Below are 24,263 nucleotides of genomic sequence, written 5' to 3'. Positions count from 1 at the left end.
GAATAGAGTGAAAGAGAATAATCTGATTTGGAAAAAATGTGAGAAGACTATCAGACATGAAGACACGCACACTCACACGCAACTGTATGAAATCAAATTTCTCCCATTCTCACCTCACATACAGAATACTGACACTGCTAGGAGAAACAGAACATCCTGAAGAACGGAAGCCTCACCTTAAGAAACCCTTCGCACAGGGCAAAAAAGATGCCATATGGCTGATATTAAATGGACCATACAAACACACAAACAAGGTGACTGAGGTTTTTTCTAGCCAGCGCAATTTACTTTATGGGTTCAAAATGTTGCTGCTGTAAGAAAAATTGACTTTGCCCTGATGTAATTCACACAAACCCCCCTGTGGCTACTGTGTCAATACTAGCCGAGCTACTGTAAGTAGTATTTGAGATTCATTAATTCAGCACTTATGTAAAATAGGCCAAAGAAAGAACCCATTACGTTTCGGATTGGGTCCAAACCACAGCAGGATGAAACATTTTTGTTCTTTTCTTATGGAAACGGACTTGTGGGAGGTCTCTGCTCCCAGTTTTTAAAGCTTTTTACAATAAATGAGAATAAATGATACTACTATCATGTCGGTTTCTTATCTTTCCTGTAAATATAAGGCTATAGCCAATACTAAGTTTTTTTTGGCAATAAAGATTATTATTTAACTGATCCATAGATTGTGGTACTGTTCAAAGAAATGTAGCAATGTGCCAACCAAAGCAGAAAAGAAGCAGGCAGCAAGCTAGTAAACATGCAGTGGTGGAAGAAGTAATAAGATCATTTCAGGAAGCAAAAATGCTAATACGAAAGTGTAGAAATCTTCAGGTACAATTGAAAGTTCTGCATTGAGAATCTTGAAAAATAAATTTGCATCAAAATGGATATAACGTTTATAATATTCCTGGATTCTGATTATTGATGCATTCATTTGTCAATCACTTAAATGAAGCAGCAGATAACGGTGGAAATAAATGTTTACGGTAGTTTAATCATAATAAAACATTGTCATTTGTTAGATTCTATTTTGTATTTATAAACTGTGGTGGTCAACAAGTGCAAACGGCCCAAAACACTTCCATTAGAAGTAACGCGTTGCTTTTTCAAAAACAATACTGATAATCCCTGAACATCTTGCGCTCCTCTCACGGCAGTGTGCATCTCTTTTTAGTGTCCCCGTTTCCGTTGTGTTTTGAGCAGCATTATTCTTAGTATTTGTGGCATATCGTTTATGCAACGCTTTTAGTAAACTGGGCATGTGAAGTCAAGTTGATGAATGTTTCTTCATTTGCCCGTGTTTTGGCACAATTGTGTTTCATATCTGCATTGTTTGCAAGCGAAGCGCGTTTCAAGTACGAACACCTCAAATTCATAATTAAGTGACCACAGTACTTGAGTAACATCTGATGGACTGTACCTACTCAATGTGGCTTTGTGAGCTACTACCACCATGGATTCAGTTTGCTGACAAAGCGTGTTTTGTCTCATCCTGTTGTTCCTCACCGAAGACCATAAATTATGAAGGTGTATCAATGTGGAGGAGCAGAACATGTAAATATGTAAATACCTCTGCTATAGTGCACACACACACACACACACACACACACACACACACACACACACACACACACACACACACACACACACACACACACACACACACACACACACACACACACACACACACGCACACACACAGAACTGCCTCATACATCTTTTTCACACTGAGGCCGTATGGGTGCTAAATCATCAATGACAGTTCAAATTACACTGAAAAGCGCATAGGTGCATCACCCTGAATACCTTAAAAGTCATACTACATTTTTATTTGTCTACATGAGCAAATAGACACATCCTTCTCACTTCAAGGAGGTCCAGACTGGCCACCCAGAGCCAAAAAAGCTGTAGTGATATCATGAATATTTTATTTAAATGCAATGAATAACATCTACTAGGGAATTTGAACTTGATAAAACTAAGTGGGAGCAATTCAGCCAAAGTGTTCCCGTTTATGTGAACACCTGCAGAAGCGCTGACGAGCACCAGCAGCCGCACTAAATGTTGTTCGCAAGGGAGAAAAACCCTGACACAGCTTTAAGGATTAAGGAAGTAGAGCAGAATATCTGGAGACATACAATTAGTAGTGCAGTGGCTGTGGCAGCCAGGCCTCTAAAACCTAATTTGCCGTATGTTCTTGCCTCTGCAAAGAAAGAAAGAGAGGCCAGAGAGGGAGGGAGGGAGGGAGGGAGGGAGATGAGCTGGTGGAGGAAGGGTCTGGGAGGTTGAAGTATTGGCTGGTGACTGCCGAGAGGAGATTCTGGGCTGATGAAGAAGTAGACACTTAAAGGGAGTAATCAGCTTTTACTTGACCTAAATTAATCATGATTATCTGATTAAGTTCACTTGATTTAACGTACTTTTCATGTACTTAAAAATGTTCACTTAGAATACCAATACTTTTTCATTTATGTATGAAAAAATCCATTCTAAGCAGTTCAAGTACCTCCTTGGACCAATGTTAACCCTCCTTTCCTTTATCCCTGCAATAACTTATTTTTCAGTCCACCTTTAAAACATCATTATTGCCAACTTTAAAGCAAACATTTGCTTATTTCAGCCTGGTCCCCTAAAAAAGGTTCCTAGACCATAAAATAGACGAGCAGCTAGTTTTGACTACTTAATATACTGTGGTGTAGTTAAATCTATGATGCTATTGTATAAACTGATCATATGATTTGCATGTAAAAATGATATCTGCAAAGTTACTATAGCTGTCATGTAAATGTGCTTGAGAGAAAGATAGTTTTTATAATATTACTACGGTTGCAAACAGGTGCCAAGGCGGCACAAAACGGAAACAGTTTCCAGGGGACACTAAAAATAGATGCACACAGCTGGGACCAGGCAACCAGGAAAAATTAGACAACTGTCACTGTCAACTTTGCCTTTATAATCAAAGTGATAGCATGATTCCTTACGATATCATTATCACTGTTAGCTAGCTAGCTAACGTAGCAAAACTAATCATTTAAAATACACTGACAAATCACTTACACTTATGAAACAGGCTAACAGTGCCAAAAATGAAAGTGAAAGTTCTTTCAAAACTGAGCGCAGTACTTAAATACATTAAGTAACTTTGAATATTGTCGATTTAAGCAACATTTTGATCAACACTGTAAACTTTCGCTGCAGTAAGTGATTTAGAAAAAAAACTAACAGCTCATGATAATCATGCATTTTATTGGAAATGAGACAAACAATACACAAGTATAGCCAGGTCAACATGTGACTTAACATCATTATAAGGAAAAGAAAAAAAAACTTCATACAAAACATTAAAGATTCTCCAAATGCTCAAACAGAATAAAGGACAAAGATCAGTAGGTGCTGAGCACAAAATGCAGATATCAATCTTTATTCAAGTTGTTTTGGCTAAAATGTTTCAACAGTTCTCGGGTTACATTCATGTGTAAACATTGGTATGAGGCAAGACATTGGATAACCATTATATACTGTCCATCGTTCCATTGCATCGGTAACAATAAAAAAGCTGCAGGACTTTGTCTACGCTGGTTTAAACGCAACATTATCAGAAAATAATTTGACAATCTGTTCATCCACAGGCAGCTGGCTTTCACCCTGTTTTGTTTTTGGTCGAGGGGTATTGAAAAAGAAGTGCCACAGGAGCACGTCATGTCCTGTTCCCTCAGAGATGAATATGTCCATATATCAGCTTTGTAATGTGCAAAACAACACCATCTCCTATACACTGTGGCATCTCTCATCTCCAACTGTAATGATTGTTTGATCCAGGGCACTTGTGACAAAATACATTTGGAAGAGGAAAACCGTTCTGGGAGCTACATTTGACTTCATAGTTTTTTTAATCAACAAACACGGTCTATCTTTTTACTGGTTTCAAATGACATCGCCATAGGAAAAAGAAAGGCATGGATAGGGGTTTCTGATTCAACTATAATTAACATTAACATTGGTACATACTGTACATACCCAGTTCTTTTCCAAGCAAAAGCTGCTCTTTTCTGATGGAAAATCATTACTGTGGTTTGAGGATTACAATTTCAACATTATAATAGTGAATATAAATAAATCTATGGCTGGGTAGAAAAAGTTTCACACACTATTCCTTGTTTGACACCTTTGCCCCTTCCTAGGTTTTGCATTGGCATTAAGTCAATCTTTGATTTAAATGGCAATATTTCATGGCCTGGAAAAGAAACAGTAATGGGATTTTATCAGGATTTTGGAGGGAAAAAAATGACAACATAAAACCCTGTCTTCATTTACATCTGTCGTTTTTTCAAATATTTTAAATAAGTACAGAAGCCCAAAGATGCAAGTGAGGAAAAAAAAGTTGGTTTTCTTTGCTGTATTAATGACACATTAAACAAGTAAAACATTATCCAGGATAATGTTTTACTTGTTACTTTTTGTTTTTGAAAACTTATCTTGACAAAATAAATGAAATTTACCTGGCAAAACCTTTCCACTTATAATAATAAAACATTATCCTACTGATAAATGTTTTTCCATACCTGTTTTACAGATGGAAAAAGATACTTTTTTATGAATAAAGAAAGCTTATCAAGGCAAAACATTATTTTTTTCACTTGTTTCTCAGGGCTTCCGTAGATAATGGATAGTAAGAATGAATAGCAACACAGATCCCAGATGGGTCACTGTATATTATGTTATATCTTCTTCATCAGCCCGACAAATAGTACTGTTGTGTTTTCATACTGTATATCTCACATAGCTGCTATTTGGAAGCATTGGACTTTTAAAAGGTCCAATCACAAGTCACTTTGATTGAAAGTTAGGGCAGTGTGGCTCTCCTACAGAATAGGCATCTTTCTCCTTCTCTTTCCTCCTTTGTCTCAAACCATTCACTTTAAAGTATTCTAACCTCACACTCTCTGGATATCTCCAACATAAAGGATGCATTCTTATATATGTCCTTGTTGTCTCAGTGTAGAATCTAGGGCTCTGTCAGAGCCCTTGTTCTCGCTCTGCCACCTCTGTGTAGTCTTAAGGTTCGCAGGATTCAGTGGTCTGTCCCTCAGGCCTGGAGAGTATGCTGGAGGGAGCTCCAGCAGCAGGGTGCGACACAGATGCCCCCTGCTGAGTACCTGGGCTCATTTTCTGGTCAGCCAAAGGACTGGTCACGCCGAGATTGGAAAGGGCATCCAGGGTGCCGTCGGGGTCCACCATCATGTCAATTACTGTCCGAACAAAAAGGTTTGAAATACACTTAATAATATACTTAAATCTAAAGGAATAATTCAACCACAAAAGGACGGGTTTGTACATCAATTACTGGCCTTCTGTAACTTTGCATCTTTTTATGAAAAAAACTGACCAGTAATATCCCAACTACCTCCAAACAAATGCATTTTCAATAAACCTTACTTTTTAATCATATACATTTTGCTGTTGGTTAATGTAGCCCCAGTCTGACTACATTCATCAAACTCACTGTTTTTTGTCATTTTGTGGGCATAGTACCGTAATTTCTGGACTATAAGCCGCTACTTTTTGCAGAATTTGAACCCTGCGGCTTATAGTCCGGTGCGGCTTTTCTATGGATTTTTCATGATTTTTGTGATATCGTAAGAGGTTTTGTTTTGGTTTGTTCCGATGTTGTACGGCACTACTTTTCCTGGCGGAAGGGAATGTGATCAGACACACAGTCACGGGGGAAAAGAGTGGTATGTTGGTCACATGTCCGTCCGCCAGGCAAAGTAGTGCCGTACGAATTAGCGCGAAAAAGAGACTAGATTAGCAAGAGCAAGACGAGTATTACAGGAGCAAAGGAAGCTTTCATCCACAAACCCTCATTATGGCAAACAAAAGAAATGCATATGATGCAGCTTTTAAATTAAAGGCAGTCGATTTGGCTCTCCACGAGGGAAATAGAGTTGCTGCACGTACCCTTGGTATAAACGAATCAATGGTGAGACGTTGGAGACGCCAGTGTAAAGAACTGGCTCAGTCCAAAAAGACGAAAAAAGCTTTCAGAGGTAATAAAAGCAGATGGCCCAAACTTGAAGACTTTATTGAAGACTGGGTGAACACACAGAGAGCAAACGGGCGAGGTGTTTCAACTGTGCAGATCCGACTGAAAGCCAAAACAGTCGCCACCGAAATGAAGATAGAACATTTCAGAGGTGGACCATCCTGGTGTCACAGATTTATGAAACGAAAAGGACTGTCCATCAGGGCGTGGACGACTGTGTGTCAGCAACTCCCTCCCGACTACGCGGAAAAAATAACAAACTTCCGCAAATTCACACTAAGAAAGATAAACGAATATTCCATCGGACCGGACGAGATCATAAATATGGATGAAGTGCCTTTGACGTTTGACCTGCCTCTCACTAGGACTGTTAACAAGCAAGGTGAATCATCCATCACGGTGAGAACCACTGGCCATGAGAGAACGAATTTCACTGGTGTTCTGGGCTGCACAGCATCCGGGTTAAAACTTCCGCCAATGGTGATTTTTAAGCGGATGACTATGCCAAGAGAAGAGATCCCGAGCGGCATCTCTGTTAAAGTCAACAAGAAAGGGTGGATGATGGAAAGCGTAATGAAGGAGTGGCTACAAGAGTGCTATGAGAAGCGACCTGGAGGATTCTTTCGCCAAAAAAAAGCATTGCTCGTTTTGGACAGCATGAGGGCCCATATCACAGATTCTGTGAAAGCAGCCATTAAGAGCACAAACTCGATTCGAGCTGTGATTCCTGGAGGCACCACGAAGCAACTGCAGCCACTCGACATCAGTGTGAATCGTGCGTTCAAAGTATCACTACGCGTTCAGTGGGAGGCGTGGATGACGAGCGGCGATAAATCATTCACCAAAACTGATTGCATGCGAAAAGCAAGTTTGCCCAAGTCTGCCAGTGGATCCTGACAGCGTGGAGAAGTGTCAAAACATCCACGATCGCCAACGGATTTCGAAGGGCTGGACTGCTGCGTGATGAAAAGGAGGACACCGCCACGGCCCTTCAGAGGGTGTTCGATTCCGACACTGACAACGAGGAGTTCTTTGGTTTTGAAAGCGACAACGAAGGAGAGACTGGGAGAGTGGATGACGAAGCCACCCTGAGCCTGTTCGTTTCCGACACTGAAGAAGAGGACTCTGGTGGTTTTAGTGCGCAGGAAGAAGACAAAGATGGCGATGAATGACTGTCTTTTCTTCTTGTTAAAGCCGTGTTACTGCACCTTAGCCCAAAAGGTAGGCCGATTATATTTTTCTGGTGTGCTGTAGGTTATTGTTATACAGTACATTTGTTACTCGTTTGAACAGCACAGTACATGTTTCGTACTTGTAATTACCGGTACTTGTACATATACGTAAAAAGTTATGCAAAAATGTTAACTTGTTTTTCAAAATGTTAATAAAAGGGATGTGTTCCCAAACAGCCATCTCTTTCCTGACAATCCCCTTTGTGCATATTCTCTTACATATGGTAATTAAGCATTAAAACACCTGTGGCTTTTAGTCCGGTGCGGCTAATGTATGAACAAAACAGGATTTCCCCCTAATTTTAGCTTGTGCGGCTAATATTCAGGTGCGCCTTGTAGTCCGGAAAATACGGTAAGTCTTTAACACAAAATACACTTGAAATTGATGTGTGGCAGTTCAATAAATACTGTAGGAAAGCATCACATCCATACCGAGCATTTGTCTTTCCACTCTCCTCAGGTCTTGAATGATGGTTGAAAGCTCCTGTTAAAAGGACATAATGAAAACCTTTTAATTGGTTGATCTGTTTAATAAGTGAAAGTTCATACACAAAATAAATCAGCTCCATTCATCTGCTCAGGAATAGGTTTGGAGCCGTGCCGTGTTTTCGCTCAGTAATGCTTTATGAGCGCTGTGACTGTTAGGAGGATAGACATATCTCTTCAGGGGTTCACATGAGGGCAGGCTGGCGTGATTTATGACCCTGCCCTCGAGAAGTGGGAGATTTCTAGACTCTAACTTTTTGCTTCTGCAGCAGCCTGTAATTCTTTTTCTGTATCAAAATAAACAACTATATTTTTTGCCCCACCACAATAGTTGAGCAAGGTTATCTAAATGCTATGCGTGTGACTGTCTTTGACTTGAACCTCCAGAAAGTAATCAGATATTATGTATGATTGCAATGGAAACGGAAAGAGTGCAATTAAAACTGTACAGAGTTAATTTCATCCTTTAAAAGCTAATGGATTAAAACAAAACATAAGCAAATTCCTTAGCGAAGTTATTCACTAGAGTAGCTTTTTCAAATCACATTTCACTCTCTGTTTTCTTGTAGTAATTTATGCTCAACCCGCGCCAAAAAGGAAACACCATGCTGATTAAACTTCCTGGAAATGTCTGTCTGACTAATGTATCAAAATGCCTTACATTCAAACAACAAATTGCACATTTTCCCGCTTGCACACATTCTGATTGTGCTGATACTTTTCTTCAAAGTTAGCTGTCCACACCTTGTGCCACGTTTTGGTGTTTTTCAGCCTATTATAGTCAAATATATCACACTCTTAAAAATGTGCATTTAGCAGTTACATACACACTTTTTCTGTGACCCTTTTCTAAAGAGCTATTGCCAGCCAGTTAATATAAAATGATGGCAACTTTCAATATTTGCAGTGGACCTGTTTTGTTCAATCAAAATACATAGTAAAACTAGCATACATTTGGATTTAGGTTATGAATTCAACCTATGGAAGCGCTTGGTAAGTGAGAAACGATATGCAAGGATAATCTATCTTGAATATTTGTTGTTAAAAAAAAAGTTTAGACAAAAACATAGTCAAAAATTCACCCCCAACATTTTTAAATTTTAAAAAATGATAAAAAGTTTATGCAAAACATTTCAGGGGAATCATTACTTTTCATCTCAGTGCCTCGGCATATGCTAACGTTTGTATGCTGACATGCTTACAACGAATATGTAAACATTCCTGATTTAGCAGGTATATTTTTGACCGTGTTCACCATTTTGGTTTTGTGGTAGCATGCAAACTTTTTCCTATTAGCATTGTTCCCCAAGTACAGTTGAGGCTGATAGAAGTGTCATTACTTTTGAAGACACCAATATAAAAGGACAAAGTGAAATTGTGTCCTGCTGGAGCTAGAGGAAATGTTGAAGGATCACCATTGTGATTACAATTCAACCTGAGGGAAGCATTAACGTCTGAATGAAATTTCATGGCAATCCAATAGAGATATTTCAGTCTGGAAAAAGGTAGACTGACAGATATTGCCATCTCTAGAGGCATACTGCTACGTGCCTGAAAATATTACTGTCTTGCATAATTCCCCAGCCTTCCTCAAATAAATCTGATATTTTTTGAGGGGACATCACCTTATTGGAGCTCTTGAGTAGTAAGGAGTCGCGCTCTGCCTGCAGTTTGTTCTCAATCTCTTCCCATTTCCTTTCTTTATCCTTGAAGAGGATCCTAGAGGCCAAGTTGGTACAGAAATAGATGAAAGTAAAACACATGAATATGTTGAATGTACTTCTTTATATAAGTATCAGATGACTGGTTTAATCCTTGTCTGTGTAATGTTTCAATGAAGAAAGTCCTTAGAGTTGTCTCCCTTTGAGTGGTTATAATGTGACATGTGGCTGGTTGTCAGAGTAAACCTTTGTGATGTGCCACTCAAACAGATTGCTTGGCCTAGTTCCAACATCAAACACAGACTAGAATCCTAACACCTGATTTAAAGGGTTTCTATTTTAACAATCCTTTTCTGCACGTGTTCATTTCTCAGTATAACATTTATGAGTTTATAAGAACCTCCTATGATTAAAACCAGATTTAAATTCACAACTAAAACTGCAGTTCATCAAAATGAAAAATACATTTCATAATAAATGAATGAATTTTCATGCAAATATTGCAAGACATTTAAACATTTTTTTATTTAGATACTATTTGTCTTTATGCCTTGGGCTTACGAATCAAGACATTTGAGGACAGCACCTTGGATTTTGAGGAACTGAGAATGTCATTTTTCACTATCTTGCCTTGATTTTATAGACCAAATGATAAATGAACTAATCTATAAAATAATCATCAAATTCATCCATGATAAAAAAAAAAATGGTAGTAGCAGACCCGACTAACACAATGGATTTTAAGCGACAATCTGGACTGCTAATTAATCCAGCATTTGACCTTTCTAATCCCAAATAACGAATCAACAGTAATAAACCGCAGTGTTCTTTATTTTCAAAATGTCGATTCTTGTCCTTCCTATATAAGTATACCCCTAACATAGGAATATATAACTATTTATTGATAGAATCCTTCTTTACTTTGCCACAGAAGCTGAATATTCTACTATAATTCAATAAACTGTAACTTGACCCACATTTCCTTTTAACAGTTTGGAACGCCCTCCCTGGAAATGTGTACTGACTGTTAATGCTTTCTGCAAACTGATATCACAAAAAAAATCTATAAACTCTTTGAACTCAATAAAAGAGCTAATATGTCCCCAGAACTGCTTTGAGAAACACTAACATATGTAATGAACGGTGAGTTATTATCATATTCAGCTAAAATGTATATAAAGCAAAGACTTGAACAAGACCAGCTCATTAAGTAAATACAGCGGATGCTCAATACTGTACTTTCCCTGAAATCAATAAAAGGAAGCTTGACCTACAAACTCAACTGGAAATACAGAATGGCTCTTAACTAGAAGAAATGTATGAAATGTTCATCTAATTGAACTCAAACCTATATCAACAGCAATTAAAATGACTGATATTGAATATTTCTTCAACATCTTCAGACTCCTTTAAATCTTTTAAATGTTTTATCAAATTACAATTACAGCACATTCCTTCATTGAACCACTTCCTTTTAAGTGATGTAAAATGTACCTTATTTTGTAGGCTGTTTTATCAACAGACTGACGTATTCTCGCCGACAGCTGAGAGACCGATGCTAGTAGTAAACTGTCCAGCACCGACTGAAACATGATGAAAGAAACTATCAATTTTTTACAAAGACAAACAATCAAAGTGGAATTGAGGAGAATAAAGCAGTCTTATATTCTTTCTCATTGGCTAAGCTAGAAGTTTTTGGTCAATTTGTAGCTATATCGATTAAACTGCAGTTGGAGATATGGAGCTCCCTCTAGTGGCATACTGTGGTAGACACCGATGATTATGTTCTGCAACACAATTTTGTACCAAACATACAGTATGTCCCGAAAGTAAATAGGTGTCTCGGTGGAAATATAGTATATAATCTACATTTTCCAACATTCAATTTCACAGTAACACATTTTGTACACTACAGTTCTCCATACTTTAAATAAAGATTTGAATAAGAAAATCAGTGATAATTAAAACTCTTCAACATCCCCTATGAATGTTGTAATATATTATAACAGTGACTCACATCATCTCTATTCCATGTCTGTCTGCGGATGGAACGTGAGCTCTGTCCACCAGAGCCTCGGGGTCGAAGCTCCACAGAGCGCCCGTTAGTTTCCACAATGCTGCTGTGCTCTGCAGAAGCAGCAGTCTGGTCCAAGCTGTCATCAAACACACGCTCCTCTATCTGTGAAGCAGCAATTTAAAAGAAATCTTTATATTTTTTAGTTGTATAATCAACAGATATAAATAGTTGTATAAAGTTCTGACTACCAGAGCTCCAGGGTCGGTGGCTGCGGGGCTGACTGAGTCGATCTCTCCGGCAACATCATGAATTTCTCTGGCGAGCATAGCGAGGTCTTTGGCCAGGTCCTGGCTGATCCTGATGAAGAAACACCAACTTGAAATCACCATCTGATATGTGTTAAACCCATTTTTCTTATTGTTTTCTTATTTTATATTTATTTTATTCTCCTCACATGAAAATTCATTACCTTCAATATGGACTAAATAAAATAAAATAAAATAAAAACAAGTAATAAGAGGAATAACTCTGAGCAGACGAAGCATGTTTGAAAAAAAGTTATCATGACTTATCACTGTTCCCTTACTACCCTGGAGTACCTCTCACTCCCACCCACGTACCTGGCTATTTCCTCGCTGTGTGCTGTCCAGTCTCTCATATACTCGTCCTGTTCCTTGGACTGTTGCCTCAGAGCAGACAGACCTGTAGGATTAGGGGTGGTGGGGGCTGAGCCTCCTAGCTGGGCTACCCGAGTGGAAGGGAACGGTCGTGTTTGACTCTGCTTGGAAAGGTGCCGGTTGGAGCCGTACTCATCCTCTGAGGTGGAAGCATAATCCACAGGCACGCGGCGCCACCGAGTGCCAGCTGATGTTAGGATAGAACGGAAGTTTGGTTTAGACAGGGCTTCAAATGTGCTGTAAATGCAACAGTCAGGTTTGTTAGGCAAACATGTAAGCATACACTAACCTACTCACATACTGAGCAACATAAGCATTCATTAAGAGTGTCTGGCAAACTGACAAATCCGATATTTGCTCTTCCTTTTGCTGCGTTATGATCTCCAACTGATAAAACTATCTGGCCCTTTAGATGTTTCCCAGATACTCAACAGTGTACTGCTTTATTGAAAGACTAATCACAAAAACTGTGAACTACTTAAATCAAACCTTTAAAACAAAGTCTGATTTACCTGTCAGCACTTAAGAGACAGATTATTAGACGTCCATATTTAGGCAGTAAAAGCATCAGATAAATGGTTTAATATGGAAATATTAACATTACTACTTACACGCAGATGTTATATGTCCATAGGAAGATGTCCCTCTATTCTTATCAGGTAGCTTGGAGGCACTGTTAGCCCGAGCCCTCGGTCCAGACACTGAGTTCAAATTGGAACCTCTCAGTCCTTGTCTGATGGCATAATCACCTGCAACACTACGGGCTCCTAGACCTCTACCCCTCGTCACTGTGGCCTCTGAGTCACTCTGGGCTGACGGGGATCCCACCCTCTGCCTCCTCGGCTGTGCCAGAGCGTCTATCCTGGACATTCCCCTTCTTGCCATCCCTGTCCTGGATGTGGAACTCGCTGTGGAGGCCTCAGAAGCTACCGACATCCGGTCGAAATCAGCTGGTTCGGTGTCTGAGGAATCCCCATGCCGGGCTCGCCTCAGCAGGGACGCCCTGGTGGGCCTAGGCTTGGGAGCACTGGTGGTTTTACTGCCTGCAGAAGAAGCTGGGGTCTGGCTGATCTTAGCCCGACTAGACTTGGTGCTAGCCCCCAATGTTGTGCTCCCAGTCGGGGCTCTGGTTGTAGAGCTTTTAGACTCCTGCGTGGTTGGCAGGGAGTCAGAGAGGAGCGAGTTGGTGTTGACATCATCGTCCGTGAGGTCTAGGGAGGCCCATGGACGACTGGCCTGCGGAGGTGCAGGTGCCCTGGCTTTGACCCTCCTCTCCTGGGTCTCTCGCCCCCCGTTGGGGCCTTTGCCCGATGAGCACACCATCGTTCTCTCCTTCTGCTGTCCTGCTAAAATCCGCCGTTTCTGGATTACTTTTCTCGCTCCCTCAGCCTGGCTTACTGTGCTGGTCGTGTCAACGTCTGACTCTGGGGACAAGGAGCCTTCGATGGACTGACTCGGTGGATCCCCTTGGTCTGACACAGTTGTCTCTAAAAAGGCGGCAACAGCTTCTGAGTCTTTCTGCAGCGATGTGTTCTCAAGGCCGACCTCCGTGATCTGAGTTCTGCTGCCTGAGAGCGCTTCGATACGAGGACGGAGCTCGACGGATGCGTTGGAGCTGGGCTTCTCCACAGTAAAACTCTCCTGCCTGAACAATGGTTTGCCACTACTTTCCCTGGCCTTCTCCTCTTCCTTTTTCCTCTTCCGTGCCTCTTCCATTCTCTTCTCCCCACTGGTTAATGGACGAGGGGGGAGCTTTGCCAACACACCTGACTTGCCTGATCTCCCGCCAGCGCTTTCCTGCGACTTGGCCGGAGAGGAGCGACTGGGGCTGCCACTGTGGCTGCCCACACCTCCAGTGCAATGACCGGGCCGATTCCTTCCCCTGGACATTTTCTCCTCATTGCTCTCCTTCTCCTGTAGCTCTGTGTCTTGTTTCTCCCCCATGTCCGTACGAAGGCCTGCGCCAGGGGTCCTCCTTCCCAGGGCGAGCTCCTCCCCTGGCAGCTGGGGCAGGGTTCTCCTCTTACGCTCTGTGTAGCCAGACGAGGCAAAAGACGCCGAGTGGCTGGACTCACTTATTTCAGCTGAGAGAGAGAAAACACTTTCATTAGTAAAGTGGATTCTGGGAAAAATGGGATTTACATATCAATGGTGGGGGTTAAGCTAGAAGAAACGATGCATTGGCTCCAATGTTTTTATTCAGCAGTTTGTTTTCGACCAAATTAAACAGAATATGAATGTCCTTCATACTTTAAAGGGCACATATTAGAAAGAGAAACTAACACAGTGATTATGCAAATACATTAATGGGATATGGAGTACCCACTAACACACAACATGTGGAATAAAACCACCCAGTTGTGCGTGCTGCCTTGATAAAAAAAAAACATAAGATTCCACAAGCTCTTTACAATATACCACTCCTGTACTTACCCATTGCTTTAGAACTACCTCTGCAGTTTTTGCCACAAGCCAATCAGAGCACATTTAGCTTTTTGTGAGGTTGGCGAGACAGACACTAAAACTGAGTCTTTCACACAGGGTCAATTAATGTATATTCAGATAGACAGTACAAGAAAAATAATGTCTTTATTTGAACTTTAAAGGATGTAAACATGTTCTAGTAAAACACTGAATACATGAATGAACCTGAAAATAAGCACTAGATGTGCCCTTTAATAAATTCTCTGCTTAAAAATGTGTGTTTTTAAGTGTGTGTGATCCATTAGCGGTGGGTTAAAGACACACACATGTAATTTCAGCTTTCAATATTTCAAAGTTGACAAACACATTTTTTTCTGTCTTTTCCATTCAGATTTTAGATAAGTACCTCTGTCCTCTGAGACCATCATGTGACTCTCCCCTCCGGATCCCTCGGGGTCTGTCCTAATGTGACTGGCAGCCAGAGTAGCCCACTGCGAGACCCAGCGAGGACCGCCCACCATCAGTTCCTCAGGTAGTACCTGGACAAAGACAGCATGAAAGATACAAGAGAATCCTTTTGATAATCGACTGTTTTTAGACACCTGACAGCTCTCAGTTGTTGCACCTCTGTCTCCATGCGTCCATGCTTTCCTCTGTCTCTGCCACCAGACCTCTGGGAGGTGACCCCCTCTCTTTGGTCAGCACCCCCCTGCCTGGACACACACACCCCCTCCTGCTCATCCACACCAAACACCTGCAACACACACACATGCAAAGGTGAGCAAGTGTATACACAGTGTAACTGAATGTTTATATATGCAAATGAAGCATTTCCTTATTAAATAGTTTCGTATTAAGAGTCAAATCTTTTCACAGAGGGTAACTCCATAAATCAGTATTTTACATAGTATGAGAAACAAATTAATTGTGATAAAAATCCAGATAAAAACATATGTTGTGAAACTGATTTTGCAAGACATTTCAGATGTACTGGGTACTGAAAATACATTATAGATATTAAAATTCTCTAACCGAATACTCACATTGAAAATGTATATTTTAATATGCAAATATCATCTAATGCTACTTTTGGTGAATTAATGATAAATCTACAGTCACAAATAACAAAGTTATTAAAATAAAAACCTAAATCAGTATCCTGACCCTTTCTTTTCACCTTGTCTATCATTTTTCTTGCCTCTTCCTCTTCCTGATCTCCATTCTCCAGCTCAATGGTGTAGGTCCCCCTGTCACTGTAATCGTCCCCATGGTGGTAGCCCTCATGGCGTCCGCTCTGCTGATGTGTGGCCTCTGCGCGTCGCCTCTCTACGAATCCGCATGCCGCTTTAGAAGTTGAAGACTTGCGACGGCGAGCCGGACTTTCCTCCTCTGCGAAGAGCCCCTCTGGTACGTTAGCTCGACCTTCTCTGATCTTCATCCCACCCCAAAGCCCCCACGAGCGCTCTTCCATTGTTGTGGCCGTGCGTTTGCCTCCAAGTGCGTTCTCTGTGTCACTCTGCGTACCATCTTCATGTTTACTGCCTGGCAGTGGAGGGGTAAAGAAGGTTACGGGACAAAATGTAAAGGAGGCTTAGGCTGAATTATAATCTTTAATGTGAACATGTGGCTGCACATATCCACCTTTAAGGCTCTTCAGTTGTACAGGAACATCACTCTTCACACTTTCCCCATCCTCCTCTGCAACCGTTTCTTTAAGAGCCAATGGCAGCTCGTTCTGGGCCAGCCAGTCGGCGACCTTAACCTCTGCAGCCACCATGGCGGTCTGAAGTGGACTCAGCTCCTCCCCGACAGGCCTTTTAGGTCGGGGCCTGGTCTCCGGTCCCACCTTCACAACCCGATCTTTGGTGCTCGCTTTATCTGCTGCCGTGGGGTCAAACTCAATGGTGAAGGAGGCGTGGCCATGGACGGGTTCTGCGCCAGAAGATGCACTGGCATCTTGTTCTCGTGAGGGGGCTTCACCGCTCACCTTACCTGCCGAGACAGTGTCCTTGGTTGGGATCTCAAAGTAGCTGGGCTCCTGATCAGAAGCTGCTTGTGGGGCTGATTTGGGGGCCTCAGCACTCTTCTTGGTGTCTGTCAGAAATAAGGGGGAAATAAACGGGACATATTGTTAGCACCGCTAAGGGAAGAAACAAAAGATTCACCCATAAAGGAAATATTTTTACTTTAGGAGTTATTTGAACACCTGTTTCAGCTTTTTCTCGCTTCCGATCTGAGGTCTTCTCCTCTGGCCTACCGGGTTGCTGGTTCTTAGCTTCTTCCTCCCCCCACCAGGCAGGCTGGCCATAGAGAGGTGTGATTTTGTGTAACACTGAGCCGTCCCCTTGCAAAAGAAACCCATCTATTAGTTTTAGACCGGAATGTCATGGCTACACTTTACACAACTAAAGCATTTGATACAGATTTAAAGGGGCCCTATTTTGCCCATTTTCAGGTTCATATTTGTATTTGGTGTCAAATGTGACATCTCTCCATGCTTTAATGTTCATAAAGCTCTTTTTTTTTCTCATACTGCCTGTGCTGCAGCACCTCTTTTCACCCTCTGTCTGAAACCAGAGCCCAATCTGATCTGATTGGTTAGCCGGGTCTGTTGTGATGGCTCAACCGTTTACAGATGTCCTGCCCCTTAGCCTATCACATACAATGTGTTGGAGCGCTAGCCAGTTCAAGCACAAATGTTACATATTGATATCACTATGTTACGGTAATAGAGAGAAACTGGGATTGTAGCCTTTGCAGACCATTTACATGCACAAAAACCTATGTAACACACTGCAGGTAAAGGGAAAACACTAAAAATCATAATAGGGCCTCTTTGAGCATTATAAATGACAATTTAAACAATTAGTAATGGTTATAAATACATTATAATATTCTCAGATCTAAGCACATATTTAAGTGTCCTTCGATGTGTTTATATAATTTTAGAGTCTGAACATCTGTGAAACATGCCAATCACAATTTCCCAGAAGACAAGTTGAGCTTTTAAAACTGACTAACAGACCAAACTTTAACTATCCTCAGTTTAAAAAAAACCCACATAGAACAAAGAAAACAACACAATCCTAAAATTGTGAAACAAGAACTAGCCATGGTTTGTTCTATTTGATTATTTATTGGTCAAAACTGGTGGAAAATGAATGTTTCAGCGCCCTTTCAATATGTTATCTTAAGTCTCATTTTACATTTGTAAATGTAAAAGTGGCCTCTGAACACTGAGATCTGCGCCATTGATTTGCTCCTTCTCACCTGGCGTCTTATCCTCCACCCTGCCGGCTTCTGGAGGCTTGGCGGCGGCGGCCCCCTCACACTCTGCTGCTGTCTTGGAGGGTTTCGCCTCAGATTTACACGCTTCCTTCTTCGGAGGTTTCTTCTGGTTGAGCTGCAGCTGGCTGCTGAACTTCTCATGCTGACGGATGTGATAAACAAGTTTGGAGAGATGGATGCAAAACATGAATCTGCTGCAAAAAGCTACAGAAGTTTAGCCAGATTTTGTTTATTGGACATTTCAGAAAACTTGCATGTTGCATATCATTGAGGATACGTCCGGAAAACAATTGCATCTGTTCTTCATTAAGATGAAATCCTATCCTTTTTCAGCTACCTGGGCAGTTTGCTGCGATGAAGCTGCAGATTCATCACTCTTATAAACATGTTTTGCCTGGTTCAGCACAACCTTTTGCTCTCTAACTAAAATCCACTTCTCTCAGGTTTTTTTTTACAAACTGACTGTTTTGAGCAGGCATATTCACACTGCTGCAATGACACATGAACATGCACAAGGTGCTGTCTAACCTTGAGGGCCTCCTCCGGAATCTGCATCTCTCCTCGAAGCACGGTGAACAGGTTGGTATGTGAGGCAGGTTAAGGTGAAAGAACTCTTTGCAGGGGTGGGAAACATGCACGGAAAGCTTTATCTATTATGAAGCAGGCAGAGAGCAATGAGCATTCACAGCTATTAGAGAGCCGATTAAGTTACAGTGTCGTCCAGGTCCACTGACCTTGTGCTGCGTGTCACCGGGTTGGACTCATACAAAAGATTCAAAGGATATCGTATCCAAACCTCAACTTGTCATCAACTTTCAGAGTGACGTAGATCTGCTCCTGTATTCTGACATCATTGACGAATGTCTGTAAACAAAAACAGAGCGGGGCTTTAAAACAAAGGAGTTAAGTTAAGGGCTATAGGTACTGAATCACAAAAAATATTAATAAATGTACGTATAATAATGTTTATGATAATTTATTGTATCTGTTTTATTTTTTTCACATTATTCTTTGTTTAAAGTATGATGTTTTTTTAATCTTATTGATCGATGAACACATTTTTTCTTTCATATTCAGTATGTAGTTATCCCTCTCTGTCTTTTTGGGGAAATATTTTGTCTAATTGTCCTTTTATTTTACTATTATCATTGAGAACCCCTTGAGTAGATGGTACACAATGAGGGGTTATTCCTACAAAATAATTTTGCCTAAAATAATTTGTAACAGTTAAATTTTTTTAGTAGTTCAATGGAGGTTCTAGCTTCCACATCACACTTGTGTAAATCACAATGAACCATGATTGTTGTCACAAAACCTGCATGTGTAAAAGTGAGATAATAGTAAAAAGGAAAACTTCAGCACATCTTGGAAACAGCCTTCTAGTGTCAGTGTACTATATTCACATTGATGACATACAGTATGTAGAGATCTTTAAAGATTCTGGTTAAACTCTTACTATTTCAGAGATTGCTTCTCTTTTCTGCAGTAGATAGTGGTGTAAAGTAACTAAGTACATTTACTCAAGTATTGTACTTAAATACAAATTTGATGTACTTGTACTTTACTTGAGTATTTCTATTTTGTGTTACTTTGTATTTCTACCCCACTACAATTCAGAGGTAAATTGTGTTTACTCCACTACATTTACTTAATACCTTTAGTTACTTTGCAGATATAGCTTAATGATAAACAAAAATGATCCACATTTAAAAAATACTTTAGTTAAACCTGGATTTAATTCACAATTGGTAGGAATAAATTGCACATTTACTAGCTTTGATGAACACTTTAATGCATCAATAACTAAAATTAACATACCGTATTATATATAATATTTTTAAATAATCATTCATAAGAGTACTTTTACTTTTGGTACTTTAAGAATATTTTGATGCTAATACTTTTGTACTTTTACTTAAGTAACATTTTGTATGCAGGACTTTTACTTGTAACAGAGTATTCATCCACTCTGGTACATCTACTTTTACTTAAGTACAAGATCTGAGTACTTCTTCCACCTCTGGCTGTAAAACACGCAATGGTAAAAACATAAAACACTCACCCCGTTTAAGCTGCCCAGGTCCTTCACTTTATGCTCATCTGTGTTGGGCTCATAGTTGATGACAGCGTGCTGCTTGTCCACACTGCGAGACTAAATCACACAAAATCCAGTCAATGACTGTCATCTAATCTCAGTGCTTCAGATTATAATCCAGCCTGGATGGAGATATGACTGCCTCACCTGCAGCATTAGCTCACAGTCGTCCCTCCCCACAAAGATCATCTCCCGGGGCAGGCGATGGCGCGTGCCCCCGCCGCTCACCAGGAACCAGGAAGTCAGACTCATCTCTGGCTCGCTAGCTCACCTTTGACCCTTACTGCATCCTGCTGGAGACAGGAGCAGTTAGGCGGCAGTCATCCATCTGTGAATCATGCTTTGATCGATAAAATGATAAGTTCTTACAGGCGTGGAAGAGGCGCACTGCTTTATATAATTACAGAAAATAAACATCTGGGTGCATGTGTCATATGTACAGTGGCTATTTTGGGAATCACCCGAGGAAACTGACACAGCTATGTGAGGAGAGCAGCAAACAACATGAAGGAAGAACTTAAGGTGTATAAAGCGAGTAGCAGTTCAAAGATTTAGTACATTTCATAGGGCTGCCCCTTCTCAGTAGATTAGTCGACTAATTTGTCAGATGGCTTATTATTTTGTTAGTCAATAAGTCATTTATGATTTATTTATACTTATTTCCAAGAAACTGACAGCACATCTCTGGCGAACACGAGATTTAAAGGGGCCCTTTTATGCAAATTTCCAGGTCCATATTTGGTCTGGTCACCACCTTAAAGATGTTGCACCCCTTACCATATCACGTACAATGTGTTGGAGCACTAGCCAACACATTGTACTGCCCCGGGAGAGTGTTAAATAGTGATGTAACTCTGTTACAGAAGTAAACAAAGCGGTCGAATCGAGGTGGCGGGGAACACAGGGATTTTAACCTTTGCAGGCCATTTACATGCACAAAACGTATATACTAGCACACTACAGGAAAGGGAAAACCCCCAAAAGCACATCATTTTTACAGATTAGTCAACAGCACTTTGTCAGTCAAATAAAGATGCTGTATTTCAGTGCAGGAATTGAGTGGGCTAAATTGTGAGAGAGGCATCCATGCAGATTGAATTTGCGACACATATGCATTAGGACAGCTAATTTAATTGGATGCTGTGCAGGAAGTCTGTATGAGCTCACACTGGCCAAAAGGAGGCAGGCAGTGAGGGACAAACAGACAGTGAAGACAAAGACAGCAATAATATTTTTTCCTGAAAAACCACATCTCTGCTTCCCATGGTGCTCTCTCATATGATTGTCAGACAACAGCTCTTTTCTCTAAAACAACAGCCGGTCCTCCCTCCCTCTGAAGGAGCACCATCAGGCCCTGCTGACTCACGCTCTGAATGGACGCCATAGGTGAGTTAGTTAGTGGGATGTAATTACGCACACTTTGTCATATCTGAGGCTCGTTTTTGTGCATCAACTCGATTCCAATGGGACCTGACAGCCCCCCACTTCTCCTCCCTCCCCCTTATGGAAGATTTGTCATGTTAACCCTTTCAGTGGCCTGGCTTCTTGTGGCCCATTTTTCCCTTTTAGGCGCTTGACCACACACGCATACACAGCTATACATCGCAAATGACAACAAGTCAAGCGTGCATGAATGGGTTATAGTCGGCCAATGACAAGCCTGCAAATTAGCCCAGTTAGGCCCAGCGTTTATCATGGAGCTGTTTCATATCGACACCATTCCAGAAAGACATAACCCCTTAGAATAACATTATACAAAGACAACGCACATAATGGTATTCACAAATGTATATCCGCACTGTGTCTGCCTTCAATTCGTATAACCGACTGAAGCCTATCGATCCTTAGCGTTCACTATCATGTCCGTGCGCTCTTTAAGCCCAATAGAGGCTAATTTAGACAGATTCACGACAACACTTATCACGTGTTATTGTAAATCAGGTTATGGAGGCTGTTTGTGCAGCCGAGGCTCCCCGGTTATGGACGACGAATAGAGGCTAAGGCTTGTCGCACAAACACAGCGATGCTCTTTTTTGTTAGCGTCTCCATCCATCCTTAAACATATGAGCCCGTCGGAGGAAAACAAACAAGCAGAGGATTAGACATGTCACTCACCAGGTGCGGCTCTACGGACGATCAGCATCCGATGTGTGGAGGGTTATGGAGAGCTGCTGATGATCCTGCACCCCGCCGCCCAGCCCTGCTCTGCAGCAGCCCCGCGTCTTGGCCTCACGGTGGCGCTGTGTGCTCACACAGGAAGAGATCGGGAGGTTATGTAATACTGACAGCAAACTGTGAGTGGCCCATATTTGATGAGTAATGCTGGATTTAGGAGAATTCTGTGATATGGCCTTATACATATAGCTTCATATAATAGACTGTAGAATTTCTAGTAATCCCTTACAGTTACATTTGAAAAGGATGTAGTCAGACTAATGTTACATGTTGTTTCTTAAAATTGGGGATTACCAGCAGGATTACAATGTTATTAAAAATCTAAAAAGAGCATTGTGTTGTAAAGTATTTGTATTTCTCCTTTGTAACTGTTAATAAAGCGAATCAATAAGCCTACTGCCTGAATATTCCTAATGGAAAGCAAGTTAACTTATAAATAAAATCATTTTTGATACTAAATATCTTGGTTTCTTCTTTTCTAAGGTCACTTTGTTCATTTGTCTTCCATAATACACTTCATCAAAAACATCTCTTTGATATTTATTTTCTCTGGTTTTTATTTGCATTGCATTTGATGATGGTAATCCAAAAGAAATGGAAAGTAATCAGGTTGAATTAGTTTTATATTTTGATATTCAGATTAGTCTCCTGATTAAATTGTTTTACAGGTGACTAGTAATTGTAACGAATACGTTTTTAGAGTAACCCTCCTGACCCTGCTAATATATGATGAGTAATACGGGATTTTTTAGAATTCAAGTGAATTGATCTAATTCGAATGGCCTCATATGGTATCGACTGAAGTATTTCTCAGCTAAACAGGGCAAATTCTCTCAATTAACCTTAGAGATACTAAAATGTTTTCCAACATTATATCACAATTGTATCCTTACTCTGTTTGGTCTGTTAAATTAATTTTTCTTGTATATGACATATATATTTCTTTTGCATTGTTGGAGGAGTATGTGACTTAATATTTTCATTGCTACACTGTAGCTACCATTATTGTGACAATAAAGATTTTGAATCTTGAATCTTTGAATCTATAATAGTCAGCAGGATGCTCACTAATATCATATATATATATACATTTCTTTCTTAATAATTGACCTGTTCTATATGCAATTTTTGCTTTGATGATCACTACTACCGTTCTTCATTTTTTTCAATATTCAAGATGCTATTGTCATAGTCACCGTAGCTACAGTGTAGATATGGCAATGAGGCAAGTCCCAGGCTCCTCCAACAATGCAACATAAATATATAGGACATAAAACAAATAAAACTGTCATTGAATTGTCTACTGAAATTATTCGGCTTAAAAAACAACAATAAAGAAACGAAGAAGTCTGATTCATCTCTGATGGGCTAACTCACCTTTGACCCTTAATGCATCCTGCTTGAGACGTGAACAGTTAGACGGCAGTCATACATCTTTGAATCATGTTTTTATCGATAAAAAGATAATTTCTTATAGCCGTAAAAGAGGCACGCCGCTTCAGAAAATACAGAAAGAATACCAGTGTCATATAGACTGAAGGATTTCTAACATATTTTTTGATGAGGGCATTTCTGCCGAATAACCTTAGAGATAATATTTGTTCCAATAATAATCCAGATTATGACTCTCTGTTTATGCATTACTTTATACAAGATATAGAATGTTATTATTATGATTTTTTTTTAAAAGATGGATTTTAATAATACGCCTTTTTGTGCAGTAATATTGGCACTATGGTATTAAGTATTAAACATAAGATTGTCTGAAAAATGTTTAACCTACCTCAATTCTCTGTTTATATAATCGTTATTGCCCACAGCAGGGGTGTCTATTCTTTTTTCACTAAGGGCCACGTACAGAAAAACATATGACGGGCTGGGCCCCTCACTAGAGGTGAGCTATATTGCCTTGTAGTTAAGTTATAAGTTAGCAAAATCAATCAAATGTAGGTAATGTACAATTGAATATGCTGTAAGAAAACAAACAGTGTACATCACAGCTCTCCATAGTTTTCATGTATTTGGCAGCTCAATCCTTAAAACAGAAGCCTCATAATATTTCTGCTTATAATAAGCGGAAATATGAAGGGTATATTTTAAGCTTGATAAGCAAATAATTTATTAGGCTTTTTGTTTTGAAGATTTGTTCAAAACTGTTTTCA

General features: G+C 40.3%; 1 protein-coding gene across 3 annotated transcripts; it reads right to left on the bottom strand.

Moving 5' to 3' along the window:
* Positions 1–3,287: 3,287 nt before the first annotated feature.
* Positions 3,288–18,412, bottom strand: cep170ab (centrosomal protein 170Ab). Of its 3 annotated transcripts, XM_063884748.1 has the most exons (16): positions 18,360–18,412; positions 17,814–17,973; positions 16,750–16,887; positions 16,536–16,637; positions 16,185–16,424; positions 15,721–16,085; positions 15,169–15,297; positions 14,950–15,082; positions 12,731–14,203; positions 12,063–12,306; positions 11,691–11,799; positions 11,443–11,604; positions 10,920–11,008; positions 9,390–9,483; positions 7,711–7,762; positions 3,288–5,252 (listed from the first exon to the last, which is right to left on the bottom strand). In XM_063884748.1, exons 1-16 carry the CDS (start codon positions 18,384–18,386, stop codon positions 5,059–5,061), a joined length of 3,711 nt encoding a protein of 1,236 aa, XP_063740818.1. In that variant the 5' UTR covers positions 18,387–18,412; the 3' UTR covers positions 3,288–5,058. The 3 variants fall into 3 exon arrangements, with proteins under 3 accessions (XP_063740818.1, XP_063740817.1, XP_063740820.1); XM_063884747.1 differs by having other exon boundaries at positions 16,185–16,637; XM_063884750.1 differs by lacking the exon at positions 9,390–9,483 and having other exon boundaries at positions 16,185–16,637.
* Between the last annotated feature and the right edge of the window lie 5,851 nt (positions 18,413–24,263).

Source organism: Eleginops maclovinus, chromosome 5 (assembly GCF_036324505.1).
Source record: "Eleginops maclovinus isolate JMC-PN-2008 ecotype Puerto Natales chromosome 5, JC_Emac_rtc_rv5, whole genome shotgun sequence".
NCBI lineage: Eukaryota > Metazoa > Chordata > Actinopteri > Perciformes > Eleginopidae > Eleginops > Eleginops maclovinus.
Note: the sequence above shows the minus strand (reverse complement) of the source record. Positions and strands in the feature narration are given on the sequence as shown.

Bases quoted from the DNA above. Each gene is read 5' to 3' on its own strand.
- cep170ab (XM_063884747.1), bottom strand. From the start codon at position 18,386: ATGCAGATTCCGGAGGAGGCCCTCAAG. The intron at 15,298-15,720 runs GTGAAAAGAAAG...TGTGTGTTGCAG, and splicing joins CAAGAAAAATGATAGACAAG to GTGTTTGGTGTGGATGAGCA. The intron at 5,253-7,710 runs GTATGGATGTGA...TTGTTCGGACAG, and splicing joins AGTGGAAAGACAAATGCTCG to TAATTGACATGATGGTGGAC.